Source organism: Tachysurus fulvidraco, chromosome 11, assembly GCF_022655615.1.
Source record: "Tachysurus fulvidraco isolate hzauxx_2018 chromosome 11, HZAU_PFXX_2.0, whole genome shotgun sequence".
In the NCBI taxonomy this organism is placed as follows: Eukaryota; Metazoa; Chordata; class Actinopteri; order Siluriformes; family Bagridae; genus Tachysurus; species Tachysurus fulvidraco.
In genome coordinates this window covers 13242006-13259450 of record NC_062528.1, presented here as the reverse complement: position 1 = coordinate 13259450, position 17445 = coordinate 13242006, and the positions used below count along the sequence as shown (strand labels likewise).

General features: G+C 34.6%; 3 protein-coding genes across 3 annotated transcripts; all 3 read right to left on the bottom strand.

The window, feature by feature from the left end:
* Window positions 1-3898: 3898 nt before the first annotated feature.
* clrn1 (clarin 1) lies at window positions 3899-8567 on the bottom strand. The gene is made up of 3 exons (XM_027147801.2): window positions 6819-8567; window positions 5820-5999; window positions 3899-5266 (listed from the first exon to the last, which is right to left on the bottom strand). The coding sequence occupies exons 1-3, from the start codon at window positions 7123-7125 to the stop codon at window positions 5001-5003; spliced, it is 753 nt and encodes a 250-aa protein (XP_027003602.1). The 5' UTR covers window positions 7126-8567; the 3' UTR covers window positions 3899-5000.
* A 200-nt stretch (window positions 8568-8767) lies between these two features.
* On the bottom strand, window positions 8768-12639 carry gpr171 (G protein-coupled receptor 171). Its single transcript, XM_027147800.2, has 2 exons — window positions 12190-12639; window positions 8768-11193 (listed from the first exon to the last, which is right to left on the bottom strand). Exon 2 carries the CDS (start codon window positions 10939-10941, stop codon window positions 9967-9969), a length of 975 nt encoding a protein of 324 aa, XP_027003601.1. The 5' UTR covers window positions 10942-11193; window positions 12190-12639; the 3' UTR covers window positions 8768-9966.
* Window positions 12640-12709: 70 nt separating this feature from the next.
* On the bottom strand, window positions 12710-16513 carry LOC113643513 (P2Y purinoceptor 14-like). Its single transcript, XM_027147798.2, has 3 exons — window positions 16384-16513; window positions 14495-14902; window positions 12710-14330 (listed from the first exon to the last, which is right to left on the bottom strand). Exons 1-3 carry the CDS (start codon window positions 16395-16397, stop codon window positions 13577-13579), a joined length of 1176 nt encoding a protein of 391 aa, XP_027003599.1. The 5' UTR covers window positions 16398-16513; the 3' UTR covers window positions 12710-13576.
* Window positions 16514-17445: the final 932 nt, after the last annotated feature.

Here is a 17445-nt window from a genome sequence, read left to right as displayed (position 1 = left end):
AATAAATCCAGGCACAAACAAAGCACCCATTCCATGACATTAGTAAATATTTCCTGTTTCGTCAGCACATCACTCACATCCTGGTTTCTCTTCACCTCCTCTTGAAGCAGTTCAATGTATCCAAGCCTGGAGGGTTGCAGTTTGTTGATGCTCTGGAACAGCTGCTTATAATCTTCCATTTCAGAGGCAACATGCATCTGGCAGTTGTGCCAATATTCACTCTAAACTCCATGAATTGGTCTGACAAGGATGAAGAAAACAGCTGACAAGCCAGAGCAGTCACGTCTAGACCTCTTGCAGTGGCCCCAGGTTTTTACAGAGGATATCAGGTTAGGGAGAGCAGAACTCACTCACACACACGCACTTATGCTCACACACATTAATGTTCACACTGCATCCCTCTGGTCAGACACAAAAGATATGGAGTTACCTTAGTGCTCAGGTCTCAGGTTATCATGTTCTACATAAACAAAACTCAACTACACATTGACACCTGGGCAAAAATGTGCTTTACATTAGCTGACATTTAATAAAGGCAATTAAAATGATAGACTTACTTTTTCTAAACACTTGTGTAGTTCCAAGCTATAAGATCAAACATGAGAACAAAATAAGAAATACGTCAAAGTATACGTATGAAAGTTGCAGCTTAATCCATTAATAATAATGCCACAACAGACTTCTCACCCTCGAGTGTCAAAAATTTCCCTCCATTTTTCCAGCTCTGCTATCTTACTCAGAATGTCATCCAGGTCTGTGTTCTTGTCATTTGCCTTCTCCAGCCCGTTTTCCATCTGCAGATGACAGACATACCACACATGCATTCAGCATCACCTGCTATACTGTTGCAAGTACAGAAAGCACCCCATAAATGTTTCAGTGAGGCCATTGTTGCTGAAATAGGCCTGAGCTTATTTTTCTCCAGGAGGAAGAGAGATTTAAAGGAAACTGCATCCGTATACCTGTTACGCAACCATGACTGCTTACTAAGGTACACAGACTGCTTTAATAGTTTTGATTCAGTTTGTATTCATATAGTACTTTTAATAGACATAGCCATAAAGTAGCTTTACATGAATCCATATGTAGATTTAAGCTTTTAATGGGCAAGATCTGGGTAATTGGGGATAGTGGGATTATTAATATTATTATTCTTCAAATGTTCAAAGCATTTTTTATTGTCAAACCTAAGCAAACAAGTGTAAAAAGGTGTATTGAAGGGATGTTCAATGTGAGCAGCATAGTGTTTATGATTACAGCATATAGCTATTCTTATGCTCAGGTCTGCAAGTATCCAGGTAAACTTGATCAATGAGGATGAGGTTCCCCTTTGAGTCTGGTTTCTCTCAAGGTTTCTTCCTTTAACCATTTAAGGGAGTCACCCGAGTCACCTCAGACTTGCTCATTGGGCATAAATACATACACAGTTAAACATCTCTAATAATCTTGAATTTTTGTATTATATTAATCTTTATATTATTCTTTATATCAACCTTTTGTTCTATGTTTCTGTTCTGTAAAGCTGCTTTGAGACAATGTCCATTTGTAAAAAGTGCCATACAAATAAACTTGAATTGAATTTGATTCACTTGAATAAATGGTGTTCAAAGAAATCTTTGAGTATTGACGGGATATTGAAACAGGGCTTTTTCACCTCAAATTACACTTCCACTTAAATTAGGCCTGACACTTCTGCAGAAATGGAGTAGAGGAGCAACTAGACATGTGTCCGCTGTTATTGTGAATTGAGTGAAATTATCTGACTCGCAGAAACCATCCATACTTCTCGTTTCTAATATTAACGGTGACGTCATCCCAGGTGACGCCATCTTCCGGTTTCACCCGAGTTGAATGGTCTGGGAATCGACTCCAAAACGTATACATACGTTCTTTAGTTACCGTCTTGGTGACTCGAGAGTCGAGTCCAAAGCTCTGTAACTAATTCTTTACCCTGAACAAGTATAAATTACGTTTATCCTGCCTGATAAAGGTCTCTCTACACACCACAGAGGTGGTTTGATAGACTTTCAATAAGAGAGACAAGAAAATACGCGTTAATTGAGTGAGTTAGCATTTGCCTTCCGTTATTTTTAAAGAATCAACGTGTTCCCCGTTACTTGTGAGATGTTGGTGCGCGATGTGAAACAGTACAACAGCTCAAAGGCGCCATCTTGTGGCAACATCATCTTAGTTTATTCTGCGTTTAAAGTGTTAGTATTACAGGTGCATCTCAATAAGTTAGAATGTAGTGGAAAAGTTCATTTATTTCAGTAATTTAACTCACATCGTGAAACTCGTGTATTATATAAATTCAGTACATATGAAGATGAAGTAAGATTAAGTCTTTGGTACTTTTAATTGTATTCTAATTTTTTGAGATTGAATTGGTGAGTTTTTGTTAAATGTGAGCCAAAATCATCACAATTAAAAGAACCAAAGACTTAAACTACTTCAGTCTGTGTGTACTGAATTTATATAATACACAAGTTTCACTATTTGAGTTGAATTATTGAAATAAATTAACTATTCCAGGACATTCTAATTTATTGACATACACTAGTATGTTTACAGTATACAGCTAAAATAAACCTGAGATGTGATTACGGACATCAAGAGGCAACTTTTTTAATTTTCTCAAAATAAGCCAATCATAATATTATTTTTTTGCAAAATGTATAAGAGAATATAGAATAACTATATTCATTAATAACAAAGATTCTATAATAACATTGGATCAGTTGCTTAACTTTTGTTTTACATTGTAAAGAAGGTTATACATTCGCTACTTTCCAAAAAAGACATTTTAGTCTATAGTTCTGCAAAAGGTGAAAGATCATTTAATTTAGATTTGAGACAATTTGTGGTGATGTGATAGGAATGAAAAAAAAAACATAATAAAAAAACAAAAGCTGAATATATTTTTCTAGGGCATATTTATATAAACACCAAGATAGCTAGAGTTGAATTTAATTGTGTACAATATATAAACATGACTATTCAATGTGAAAAATAAACCTAATTTTCGATATGGTATGATATTATTTTACATAATATATTACATTGTTACATAAATCTTAATTGTCATTGTTACATAAACCTTAATTGTGTATATTTTCTATTATGATTGTGAATCTTTTATGTTTATATATATATATAAATATATAAACAATGTAAATATATATACTATATAAGCCAAACATACTGTACTGTAGCTAACCAAAAAATCCTACCTTGTTCTTATCTCCATGTTTCGTGAAAGGCTGATGTTGTAGTTTTTTTATCTTACTTCTTGCAAACATACCTGAACTAAAGTTCTAACCTGTCAAAAATCACCTTCTTTTAATCTGTATAAGACAAACTGAGGCAAGTGGAAGTGTACGCAACTTCATTCAGCATCACACTCCTTTCTTCTGATAGTGGGTGGAGAGCTTTATTTAAAGTAGTTTCAAGACCTTCACAGTAAAGCAGATGTTCCATTATCCAATCTATTATGGACACGCTCTGATGTGAATAATGTATACATGATTTAAACCCACACTATGTTGTCAGTAATTTGAAAATCATATTTTTCAATCTTAAATGTTAATTGTATTTACACACATCAGGTATGTGATTTTGCAAGATTTTTTAAATAATGATATAAATCAATTGCAGATAAAGTGAAAACACTGTCAGCTTTACAGTGTTGTCTGTGAATTGGTTTTAAATGAAATAGCATCTGTATTTAGACAGCTTACCTGTATTATTGGTACGTGTAATGTTAATGATACTGTTAGAAACCAGTTGAATGTTTGTACAGTAATTTGACACTAAAATAAATGTCCAAAAGAGGATGCTAGAGAGCTACCACATGATGTCTGTATGCATTTTGTTTTTCAATAAACCTGAAGGAAAATGGTTGTATTTTATTGACTTTTTTTATTCATTAAGATGAGAGGTAGTGACATTTTCTTTACAGTAAAATCAATGTAATAAATACAAAGAAGATACAAGCTAAAACTGGAAAGAAACATTTACATAAATTGGTACCAAGCAGAAAATAAAAATGTTGTCAATGTACATAACATGCATTACATAAAACACTAAAACAGAAACTGAGTTTATTACTATCACAGTAACAACAATTTATTTGTTTTAGATTTTAATCAGTCTTTTCTTTGTTTGAGTCATTAACATGAACTGTTTGGGGTTTTCAAAACCAGAGCACTGCCACTGTTTCCGCTGTTTTTTTTTTTTCATTGCTATTTGTCATAGCTTGAATCATTGCTAGTACACTATACAGTTTGGAATTCCAATGTGACATTGAAATAGCTTAATTCCATTTTTAAAGTTCACTTTGACCATGAACACTAACAACTCCCTTTGCTTTCTTTGTGATAACCAGTATACATATGAATAAAATTTCTAAAATAAAATGTCTTTCCTTTCTTTTATTATGAAACTGCTTTAACAAGGTTACAGATAACCTTTCTTATATTGAATTCTATTCATAGGATCATTGGCACATCTATGAATGGGTATATACACTCATTGTATACAAATAAAAAACATAACTAATAAATTATCCATTGTTTAGTGTAATCTTAATCATTTAAAAGATGAATGTACTATGGAAAAATAAATAGTTTCCATGCTGACAAAACAAAGCTGAGTCAGCCCATTTTTTGCATTTCAACAGGTATTTAAAATACTGAGGCTTAATTGTGATGGCAGTTAACCGAATGCGTAATCAGGAGCCCAGCTGAAAGACTGGGTCCCTCTACTTGCCTCCATACAATGAGATAAGGCTCATCTCTCACACACACAGCCAGGACCATTTCCAAGTTTGTTCCTCTTCTGAAAGTAAAAAGAAGCAACTAAAAGGCTCAGATGTGGCATCTATTCAGCTGTAAACAAATCAGAACAACGGATGGTGCAAGATGTGAGACGTTAATTGAGGAGCACTAATAGCCGTGGTAGGATGTCACATCCAGGGGGTGGTTATTGGACAACAGAGCTGGTCAGTACATGAGATCTGCTGCACCAGTGTTGGCATCTGACTCTTTGGCCTCCTGGAAGGGAAACTGGATACCTGCTAGACGGATCAGAAGGATGTTAAGGCCATGCACTAGGAAAACTATGAATATGAGCCAGAAAGAATGGTCGAATGCTTCAGTGTATGTCTTGTAGGCAAAAGTGCTCTCTTTGTAGTTAGCAATCTTCTCAGATAGGTGATGCAGTTTGACCTCAGACACATAGAGTATTAAGATGAGACAGCTGCAGAGACCTGCACAAAGGGACAACATTTGTGGTTAATGGAATTTTGCAATTGGATTTCACAAATCCTTTTAATGAATCTTGTTGCTTTTAATTATATAAAGTATACTGGTATAATATAATATGTCATTCGTATACTCTATAACATATCCAATCTAATTTGCTTTCCAGACAGACTTAATTCTTATCAGGAATAGGTGATGGGTCATACAGGTCATTGTAATGCTACTGTCCATCAGCATATGATTCACAGAGACATTTGATACTAGAGACGGGTCGGCCAGCTGGACAGAGTGCATATTTCCATGCTTTTATTTATTTATTAAGCAAGACAATCCCAAGCCTCTCTAAAAGGGTCACAAAACAAGTTTTGGGGAATGGAAAAATAGATTATAGTGGCTCAGATTCACATTGACGAATTTCAAAAGAAACCTTGTAGTGAAGTATCTGTGTGTTTTTGTGTCTTTGTGCACGCAGGGGTTAGCAAACGGGACATAATACAATAACAGATAAATCGAGGCATTCAGATTACAAAACTTATTTGTGTGTGTGTGTGTGCTCACAGCTGATCAGGTTCCACAAGTAAAGGCCAAGAGGTCCATGCAGTGTCTCATATGGATTTCCAAAGGCATTGTACATGAAGAAGGCAGAACACACAGATGAGAAGAGGATGAGCACTGCACAGAAGATGATGACGCTCACATGCAGAGTAGCTGGGATCACATCCACCAGGTCAGGAAAAACTATAAAGTATGAATGACAAAATATCATTATATTCAAAGATCAAACTATAAACTTTATTTAAACTTTATTGTTTTTTTGTTTGTTTGTTTTTTTCCAATTTTGGGCTCCTTTTGCCATGTAAACCGTACAATCCTGGACAACAAGGTGGCCAACTTCTATTTAACAAGATTTTAGTTTGCTTATTTGGATTATGTCTGACAGCTTAAAAGGATGCGTTTTTTTTTTGTTCACCCACTATAATGAATTCCCTGCTGCTGGAAGTGATTCCCTACTGCTGGAACAGAAGGTGTAATTTTATAGATTTAGTATTAACTCCATGCACACTCATTTAGAGAAGAGCCGTAACAAGCCACTTAAACCCAAACGTTAAAAAATTCTGGAGGCTTGTTCGTAGTCCCAGAATTAAAAAGAACCCAGTTCTAAGAATGAGAGGGAGAATAAAAAGTGACCTTACATTTACAGCACTGGTTCAGCACTGATCTGTGCTACTTATTTCCATTATTATCTGTGTATTTTATCCCGAGTGAACAAATCTCTGCATTGCTATAGCCTTTATATTTATTTACTGTACATATGTTTAAATATATATATATATATATATATATATATATATATATATATATATATATATATATATATATATATATATATATATATATATATATATATATGTTTTGCATGTTGCATGCATATATATATACATCTGCACTTCTGGTAGATGCCAGACTGCATCGTTACTGTGTACCTATGCAATGACAGTAACGTTGTATGTATCTGTCTAATGCCGACAGACTGACATAGCTCCTTAGGTTACTCACACGAGAAGGAGAAAGGTCTTCCCCCCAGTCCGCACTGTTTCAGCCACTGGCCATGAAAGAGGCCGTAGTTTAAGCTCCCGATGAATTTGTCCAGCTCAGATCCAGTGGCATTAACCAGCTGAGCGCCTGTTTTGCAAAGCACAGTCCCCTTCACCCAGTTCCTACCTCCCATAGCCGCAGCTACAATCAGCACACAGGCGAAACTAAGCACACCAGCTATAGAGAACACCACTTTCTTTTGCCTGCTTGGCATCATGCGCGGAATCACACACACATTAAATGAACGGCATCCTGGAGTCCTGCGCATGAACGTAAGCAAAGCATGCAACTTACCTATAGTAAAAAAATAATCAATAAATAACAGGCTACATGTTTTCTCTAGATGATTGTTTAGAGATACAGTGAGACGGTAAAATGTCAGCTCGGAGTTGAGTTACACTCTGGTCGGTTTCTCCTCGTCTCCAGGTTACAGGGTTGAGTTTCTGCGTTCGTTTGCTCTGACCTTAATTCTAATTGGGTTTTGGTGTAGAAGTCATTTCACTTCTACATCATAGGCTTTTGTGGGAACCATAAATATCACGTTTATTGTTTTACAGAGAGAATTATAGGCTATGCATTTAAACCAAGACAAATGAGACATACCCGACTTAGACCTATTGTCTAGCAGCTGTTCAAGCCTTTGTACAGAAATATTGAAGAGAATAAATTAATATGACCATGGGGTGATTTTCTGCAATTTTAACAGTCTATCAGTTTGTACTGAGCTTCTGTTCACATTTCTTGCCATAACCAAATATATATTTGTGTTTTCTCTGCAGGACAAAGACATTTTTCATCTGAGTTTTTAAAAATGTGTAATCAATTTTTATGCATGATCAATTTCTTGAAGTCTGTGCAGCAAGAGACAAACATGTTTGTTATAAGATGGAGGTATCTTGCAGCTTTTGCCTATGAAAGCCATTCTCACTGAATATTTTGTGTGACATATTTTGTGTGAATTTGTTGTGTGACACAGTGGTTCAGAGGGATTCCAGAGAGTAATGCACAGTCCCAATTCCATAAAAAATTCAGATTGGTATGACAAGTTTGTGCTTCTGTGTTTTTCCCAACAGAGTTTTAGGGTTATTGTGTACTTATTCAACCAGTATGTCATAAATGTAAGTGCACCTAAATTCAAGGCAGACAATTTTAGGGTAAGAAATGTAACTTATGCCAGTAATAAGATTATTATTATTATTATTATTATTATTATTATTATTATTATTATTATTATTATTATTATTATGTCTTTCATATATGTTTTTTAGGCTTTTATATAAATAATCAAACAAATTATTCTTTTTTTTAATTTATTAGCACTATTTTATAGCTGGCAGTTATTGCTGGCACCTACATTTTGGGACACACATCACACATATATAAGGTTAGACTTACTGGGTCCTGTATTTACAGTTCATTTAAATTTAGAATAAAATTAATAAGAAATTTAACACTTAAAATCACACATCAATTTCACGCAGATATTTTTCAGTTTCCGTTGACATTTACTGTAGTAAAAGTAACTGAAAACAGGAAGTGTACTTTCATGACCATATCAGACCACAAAGCTGCTGATTTCTAATATATTTTAATAACAATGGCTGGCTAAAGGTCTAAAGGTCTGTGTTGTGCTGTTAGAATTAAATCCTTATTATAAAGGTCAAACTTAAAGCACTATTTTTGTGCTAATCAGTAACTTCATTATTTATTTAGAGTGTCAGCAAAATACCTTTAGTAAAATAGCATTAGCATCAGTCTACCACATAATTATTAAAATGTTGTGTATTTTAGACAAATCATCTGGTCTTGCAAGAATGATTGGTGGAATCGATTGGTCTAAACACAACACTAACGTTCAATGTTTTACCTTTGATTTAATAAGCAGATTGTAAAGTAAACCTTAAAAAATGTTTTTCATTTTAAAAGCCTTTATTTAGCCTTGTAAAATGCTTTTATTTTTACTTTCTTTATATCATTCCTTACAGTATCTTTTTCAAAAATGGAAAAGACTTCATCATATGAAATGGGAAAACCCATGTTATAGATAAAATAACCCTTTGGCATTTTTGACCAACCGACCATGTCTAGACATGGAGTGATGAGAAATAAACAGTAGGTGTTAACATTTGTCAGACTTCTAAGGTATGAGTCAAGGCATGATTCATAGACAGGGATCTGAATGACAGTTTGCTGACTGTTTCTTCTGTGGTACTTTTTACTGGAAAATATTAGATAAAGAGTAAAGCAAAATAAAGAGGAGTAAAGATCGAAGGTAAATATACAAGACTTATAAATTAGGTGCAGTTTTTAAATGTAAAAGTGAAAACATTATATGTGTCATTAAAACCAGTCTGAAACATGAGTCATATCAGGGCTTTTCCCTGTGTGCGCTATTCAGTGCTCATATTCTAGAAAAGTGGTGACTTTCTTGGTAATTGGTTAAAATAAATGGCAGACTAAAAACAATAAATACATTCCTAGCATCACTTGGTCTTATTAGAATTCAGTGTTTGACAGAGCCTATTCCAAAAACAAATAATCAGCAAAGCAGGAATTACTTTCATTTCTTTTCATTCTTTTCATAGTCTTCAAGTATTTTAATTTCTTATAAAACTGTGAAATCTCAGGATTATTTAATTGTGCATAATGTGAGTAACTAATTCCATCTGTGCAAAATAAACTGCAAAACCTGTATATATTAACAGAAATATTAATATGTAGACTTGTTGAAAAGAATTTACTTATAGTGCAATGCTATAAACAAGATTTTCTCATTTAATTTTGGTCTTCAATACTTTGAAAGCAGCATTGTACCTTTTATAAATTATAAAAAAAATTAATTACATACAAAATTCTGTCATTTACTTACTTAGGTATTTTTTTGGTAGAGATTTCTGATTTATGTGAGAGAATACACTACTTCCCTTATCTGGCATCGGTGTATTGAAAGGGTTTTTTTAGACCCTTACATTCTGTTCAGCATCTGGTTTCACATGTTTTTTTTTTTTTATTATTGTAATTTTGTCTGACATCTATTCTTCAAGATTATGAAAAATAGATGTCTCATATCTATTCTTCAAGATTATGAAACTAACTGCAGTTGTAGCTTTTAATCTAGGACAGATTCTGGATTTCTTTCTACCCTTCTCCTTTTAGTAAAAACCTGTGTGATCTGGTGTCTAAATGAGGGGCAGAAAAAAAAATACAGCACTGGGTCAAAGCACAGGTTTAGGATGGCAAGAAGCAAAGTGGACTCTTTGGCTAGGAATAAGTGCTTCCTAACACCACAGTCAGTGATTATCTCATTCTGTGTAAACGTATAAGGCATTCGAACTGCATGATATGGCACAAAACAGACAACGTAAGCCACTGTCACCATGGCGATATTGACAGATGCATGGTGAGCACTGGCCTGTTCCTGAGGGTCTCCTCCACGTTTGCCCCAAAACTGCTTAAGTACAAGGCCATTGGACAAAAGCACAGCAACAGAGGCATTCAGGAAAATTGCCATGCCCAGAAAAACAGAGAGTGTGTGCCAGTGTTTTCCAACATCCTGCTTAATGTCTTTACATGTTATTAAAGTGCTGTTAGAAATCTTGTCCTTGATTGGGATAGCCATGTTAGGGACATTGATGAAGAGCACCAGAACCCAGACTACAGCCGACATGACCAGGGCAAAGCCAACCTCCTGTAGACGGAACAGCTTGGAGCTCTGGGTAATCTGAAGATAACGTTGTACGCTGACAAAAGCCAGAAATATGATGGAGGCATACATGTTGATGTAGATGAGTGGTGAACTGACTTGACAGTGGAAAATTGTTAGTCTCTGGGATTCCACACCAAAGTCTTTAGCGATCTTTACTGGCAGTGCCAATGTCAGCAAGAAGTCAGATGTCAGAAGGTTGATCAGGTAGACATTCATGCACTTCTTGACGTTTCTACTGTGTATAAATGCCCAGAGTGCCACCAGGCTGCCAGCCATGCCTATCAAGAAGATAATGATGTAGAATGTGGCAAATGGCACCATCTTGTCATTTACCACACAGTTCTCAGCCTTCATAATGGGATCTGCTGTATGCTCCATTTTTGAAAGAGGTGTTTTAGAAAAAACTTAGATTGTATCACAATTTATCCACTGTGTTGGATGGGCTGATGTCATAACAAACAATCTTGAGAAAGTGTTGCCTGTAGACTTTCTTTGTTGTAAGCTTGTACCTTAACAGTACTCAGACAAATGAATCTGAGCAAAGGTGATCCAGACTTATGGAAGGAAGTGATACAAAGCTGTCTAGCAAAGCAGACATGTTATCCTGTCTGCTGATAAATCGAACGGAAGCTGCAAAGACAAAGATTTCACAGATGTAATACTTTTATTAATCAAATATTACAGTGGATTTATTATGCTGTCTGAGGCATTTTGCTGGTATGATTTGGTGTAACTTGATTTTTGAAAGTGTTTCTAGCCTGATTGACATGCTTTTTACTTTTACCCTTATGGCTTTTGTCAGATTCTCACTAAACAGTCTTCTAAACTACATCTGTTTGATTAAATTCTTTTAAGGTCACTGTTTTATTTGAAAAACTGCTACAATACCTAGTCAAAACTTATAACAAAACTTACATTTATTTTCTACCAATTTGCCAGGATTATATAATTCAAATAATAAAAAATTATAATTATATAATAAAAAATAATAAATAATATATAATAAAAATAATAAATAATCAATTTAAAAAAGCGTTTTTTTGTTGACAAAGATCAACAGTATTATGAACAGAAAGGTACAGTATATTGTGTAATTTATCTTTTCACAAACATGTAATTGTTCATATTTGGCATATATTTGAATCTATTCACGATTTGTTAAAAATATGTAATAGACAGAAAAATCTTTAGCCTACCAGTAAATGACACACACAACAAGCAAGCACAAAGAAAAATACTCTCTGTGATCAGAAAAAAATCCTGTACAAAAATACAATTCTCCATTTCAGTGCCATGTGATTTCCCCAGTCCCACTTTTACTTCCGCATTAATGTAGACAAAAATATAAAGCAGTCTATATCATTCCTGTACATCTACAATTTGATGACTGTATATATATTTCAAGATTAGAAAACATTAGTTTGTTAGAATGAGACAAAATTAAAACATTTTCAAATAGGATTCTGTTTATTTGAGACACTTTTATTTCCCTTTATATACCCCATGTGTAATAATAAGCACTCAAGATATTTTGTTAGTGAATAGTGGAAGCAACATTTGCATTACAGTATAACTGAAAGATCTCAAGCAGGAAAACAAACAGACATTGTGTAAAAAGAGACTCACCGCATGTTCAATTGCTCTTCATCAGCAGCAAGCATGTTGTTATACACCACTTCCTTTATAGTTTCTAAAGTAAGTCTGCTGCCTGACACAAATTACATTTCTACAGCGCAAAAGAGGGCGTTATCTAAACTGTGTGGTGCGGTGACGTTTCTGAAACTTTCCAATTCTCGGTAAGAAAACCACAACTTCATCACTTAAAGCTCAGGAACAGAAAATCAGCATATAGCCTGCGTTTTGTCAAAAGCATTTTGACACTTCATGTAAGATGTTTTACAAGCTTGGTCCGTTTGTCAAAAACATACAGTGCTCAGGAGATACAGAAAATGAAGGAAGATGAAATTGAAATTAAGTTCATTAAATTCTGTCAGAGCTGCCTGGGGAAAGCACCGCGTTTATTGGCTTGTTCCCTCTATTACTCTAAATTTCACATAAATAAAATTATTCATTTTATTTTCAGTAATGTGACTCATTATATATATATATATATATATATATATATATATATATATATATATATATATATATATATATAATACTGTTACATTACATTACATAACATTAAACACAGAAACAACACGGTCATGGTTTATATACAGAGTTCATAAGTATTTGGATAGTGACACAATATTTGTAATTTTGCCTCTATACACCACTACAATGGATTTAAGTAGAGCAATCAATATGTGGCTATAGTGTTGAGTTTTAACTTTATTTCAGGTGTTTTAAAACAAATTTTAACTGTTTCGGTGCTTGTTTGTGGGTCTTTCTGCCTTTGGTTTTGTCTTCAGTTTGACAGCCATTTAAGAACATTTGCCTTAAGAAGCTCTTGGGTTGCTTTCACTGTATGATTTGGGCCATTATAGCTCTTTACAACTGATCCTTCTGTCATCAGTATATACATCAGTATATAGATATATATACGACTACCCAAAGTCCCACTAAAGTAAGAGTGCCAAAATATTGTGAAGCTGTTTTTCAACACCAAGGAATAATTATTTGCAATCATTCACTTTGGTTGTTTTCTGTGGTCCTCAAGGCCTTTTGGCATTGCTGAGCTCAACAGTACATTCTTTCTTTTCAAAAAAATACCAAATTTGGCCATGCCTGATGTTGATATTGAATCTCTCTGATTGGTCTTTTGACAACTGACCATGAAACTATTTACACCTACACAATGATCACATCTTGACTGCTTTATAATCTGCTGTGGTGGTGTACACAGTCATAATTATTTATCTACCTGACTTTAATAGCACTGTACATAATACAGTCTGTTACATAAAAAGTAATCATCAAATATCTTTATCATTCACAGGCAGTAAATATTTATTATGTTTTGGTGAATATATCTCTATGGTTACTGCTGAATACCATTGTTATTTTTAATTTATGACCTCAAAGTTTGCAGTTCTAGCTGACACTGTTGAGTACTATGAGTGTTGAGTGGATTGACACTTTCACGTCTTACTGTAACATGAGATTCCCCTGTCTCTGTGTTTCTTTGTTTTCTTGTATCTCTTTGGAATTCGCTCAACATCAGATTAGTGCACACTTGTAAATTTCTGATGCCTAATTGGTCCCGGAATCCCTTGCAAAAGACAAAATATATTAATGGATCCATGCATGCATTGAGCACTGAAAGCAGAACTGTGACTTCCTTTATAATGTAAAATGACTTGGCTGAAGTACCACATCCTTGTAGCAGAGGCTTTAGGAAGGCATATGGGAGCCTCACTAGGTGGTAGGGCACAAAGCATACGCAGAACACCACCACAAGCACTAGCATGTTGCGCTTAGACCTGTTCAGTTTATGGTGGTTCCTTTGGGTCTGCACGGTGGCATAATGAAGCCTTCGCACTGTGCTCCAATAGAACAGAATCAGGGACAGCAACACAAAGGTGAAGATGAGTGCAGAAACGCAGTGGATGACCTTGTATACCGTGCTGACTTGATGGGTGTGTAAGGACTCACAGCCGATGACATTCGGTTTGGGAGCAGCTCCCCAGGATGTGCTCAGAAACACTACAATGTAAATTAAAGCCATTGTAGATAAGAAAGTCCATGTTATAATGGAGATACATCGTGCAGCACGAGCTGTTTGCAGCACATGAGTCTTTAATGGATAGGCAATCTTAAGGTACCTAAAGAAAGAATGATAGTGGTTACTTTAACTGTGGTGTTTTTTTTTATATATTGCACTATAGAGACATTTCTCTCAGTAAAGTAAATATGAATATATATAAGTAAATATGGTGTTATTGTCCTACATGCAGACCTTTGCACAAGACTTTTCATGTTTAGCTACCTGTTTGCAGCAATGTAATCCATGAAGAGAATGCTGGCATACATGTTGAGATAGAAGCCTGCAGCCCCAAAATTGCAGTAAATGTGTTGCATAGCTGTTGATTTGTTAGTATAGTTGGCAATGCGCAAAGGCAAAACAAGGCAGAGGAAGAAGTCAGCTGCAGCCAGGTTCTTTAGGTAGACAGTGACACTGGACTGAAATCTTAGACTGGTGCAGTAATACACTCGCATAGTGATGGTGTTCAATGCCAAACATACAAGGCAGACTGTTGAGTAAGAAACAATGAAAAAAGGGTGGACTAGCACCTCTGACATGCAAAGGGAATCCTGAGTTTTATTTGTTGTGTTTGATGCTGTGCTGTCATTCAAAGCAGTGTTCAGACTGTTGGCTGTCATTGTCGTTTTATAACTGCAAAAAAGAAATGTAGAAATTATATTAAAACAAACTGCTCTTTATCACCTCACTTGCATGAACATCATCTAAATAAAATGTTGTAGCACTTAAACTTTATGCTATACAAAACTGTTTGTCCATTTGTCCAGAAATAAGTAAAACATTGACTGGACTAGTAAAATAAATTAGGTTACAGGCTATTTTATTATAATATATTTATTTAAAATTTTATAACAGGAAATACTTGATGAATTTGACTATATTCAGTATATTTTTTATTTTGCATTAAGTGTAATTGTTTTATTACATTATTTATTTATTTATTCATTGTATTTATTTAATAATGGTGAGTTGGCATTAGCTGGAAAAATGAAGTCAACAAGTGTTTGTGGTTGAGTCCATGTGTGCATGTGTGCGTGTGAGTGCATGTGAGTGTTTGTGTGTGCATGTGTACGTACATGTGTGTGCATGTGTGTACATGTTTGTGCATGTGTGTGCATGCATCTGTGTGCATGTATGTGTGCATGAGGGAGAAATACAGAGACATCAATTATTTGTGGCATGTTAGATGGACATTAGATAATCGAGGTTAGGGAAGTGAAAAAGGTGTTGAAACATGCATGTCTTTTTTTCATCTGTGTTGCTCATGAATAAATTATACATTTCAATGTCAACTCAAATCAAATCACATTTTATTTGTCACATACACATGCATACAGTGTACAACATGCAGTGAAATTCTTTTTGCATCTGTCAGGTATTTATGCATAAAAGGAATAAAGGGAATACAATTAGGGGTACGCAATTAGGGTGAACGCAACAAAGAAAAGAGTCCATTGTTGGGATGGTTGAGATCCTTTACAATATTTATCATAGAAGTTTTTAATAAAACTTTATCATTTTATTTAACTTAATAATTAATTAAGAAAATAATTTATTAACATTTTTCAGGAACAGGTCACTTTAGCCTTCAGACATGTAAAATGTGAAGGATTAGGACATTTAAAACATGCAGATAAATATTTTGAGCTTTTAAGAACTGTACTGGTTTAGAACACTTGGGCTTAGCTATTAAAAAAATTAAAGTTTAAAAATGAAAAAAAAAATTAATTACATTTTTAAAGTTTACATTAAAAAAAGGTTAATATTGTTTCATTTACATCACACTTACTGTGTGATATTTGTTTAATGTATGCAACACATAGCAGGTATGTTTAATTTAACATTTGTCATATATACCTTTTGTTGTATTTTATAATATTTTATTTGACTTTTTTAAGTGAACGAATTCATTAATCATTTCCAAATGTATGATAAATGTCATCGTAATTCCATTTTTTCATATTGTCTATTGTCTGTGTGCACCTTAAATTTAAGATCTGATACCACTGCAATACTTAAATACATTTGCAATTAAAGAGCACATTTGTTTTTAACTATGTGGACATTTATAAGGTTTTAATAATATACAGCATAACATGGCAGGTTAGACTCACCCTTGTAAAGTCATCGGTCATGAAGCGCAAAGCAGTGCTGATATTTTTATGCTTCCTTCTGTGAACTAAAACAAGGAAGGAAATTGTTTCTACTGTATGTAAAAGAGTGCACATGTTGATGAGACAGAACTGGTATTGATAAGGTGTGTCATGGACACACTGTTATCTTCCATCACAACTGGTAACAACAGATAAAGCTTTAGACGTGTCTATTACCCTAATACTTTACATGGATTCCTGAATACAATATTCTTCTTTGTAATGACAGATGGTATGATGGGAAACATTTCTGCAAATGTTTATACTGGGTAGAAACTTCCTTGTATGCTACCTTTATTGCAAAGTGTTCAGCTAATTAACAGCCAATCTTGAGTTAAAGAGAATGTTTTTGCAGCAAACATTAATATACATGACAATGTGTACTTCACACTAAGGGTGGAGACCTGTGGTGTAGGTCATCATTTCTGTATCCTTTGTAAGTTTATACAGAGGGCTGTAAAGTCGTGTTTTCATCAAACTCACTATCAGAGGACAACGTGGAAATATTAAAATCTTTTAAGGTCTGCAGTAATCACTGGAAGTCCCAGAGAGATGAATGAGGTGTAATGTTTGCGTATTATGTGTCTATGTGCTGCCCCCTTGTGGAATTTGTTTTCAAATTCAACTACACTGACTAAGTAAGCATTTCATGAAGCAAGCTGAAAAACAGCTGTTTCAGTTTGGTAGCCAACATCACTTCACCAGTTATTCACAATATTTACAATCTGTGTTAACTGCAGTACCACAACAAGCTTGACACAATGTGAAGGTTAGTAAAGTTTTCGACAGTTGGTGGTCCTCCAACCCCAAATTATACTGACTGTAGGAGTAGCCCTGTAATGAAGAGCCAGACTACTGAAATGCTTGTGCACACCTGGTCATGATACTCATATATGCTTTATAAACATCCCATTTCAGATTTAGTCCCCCGTTTACTGTTATAACCTCCACTCTTCTACAGGGTTTCAAGTAGATCTGGCCTTGCAGCACTATACTGTACATGAGGTGACTATTGAGTCTTGG

Coding starts and splice junctions, on each gene's coding strand:
- clrn1 (XM_027147801.2), bottom strand. CDS start 7,125: ATGCGCAGGACTCCAGGATGCCGTTCATTTAATGTGTGTGTGATTCCG. Junction 6,000..6,818: donor AAGACCTTTCTCCTTCTCGT/GTGAGTAACCTA, acceptor CATACTTTATAG/TTTTTCCTGACCTGGTGGAT. Junction 5,267..5,819: donor CTTGTGGAACCTGATCAGCT/GTGAGCACACAC, acceptor CCCTTTGTGCAG/GTCTCTGCAGCTGTCTCATC.
- gpr171 (XM_027147800.2), bottom strand. CDS start 10,941: ATGGAGCATACAGCAGATCCCATTATGAAGGCTGAGAACTGTGTGGTA.
- LOC113643513 (XM_027147798.2), bottom strand. Junction 14,331..14,494: donor GATTACATTGCTGCAAACAG/GTAGCTAAACAT, acceptor TTCTTTCTTTAG/GTACCTTAAGATTGCCTATC.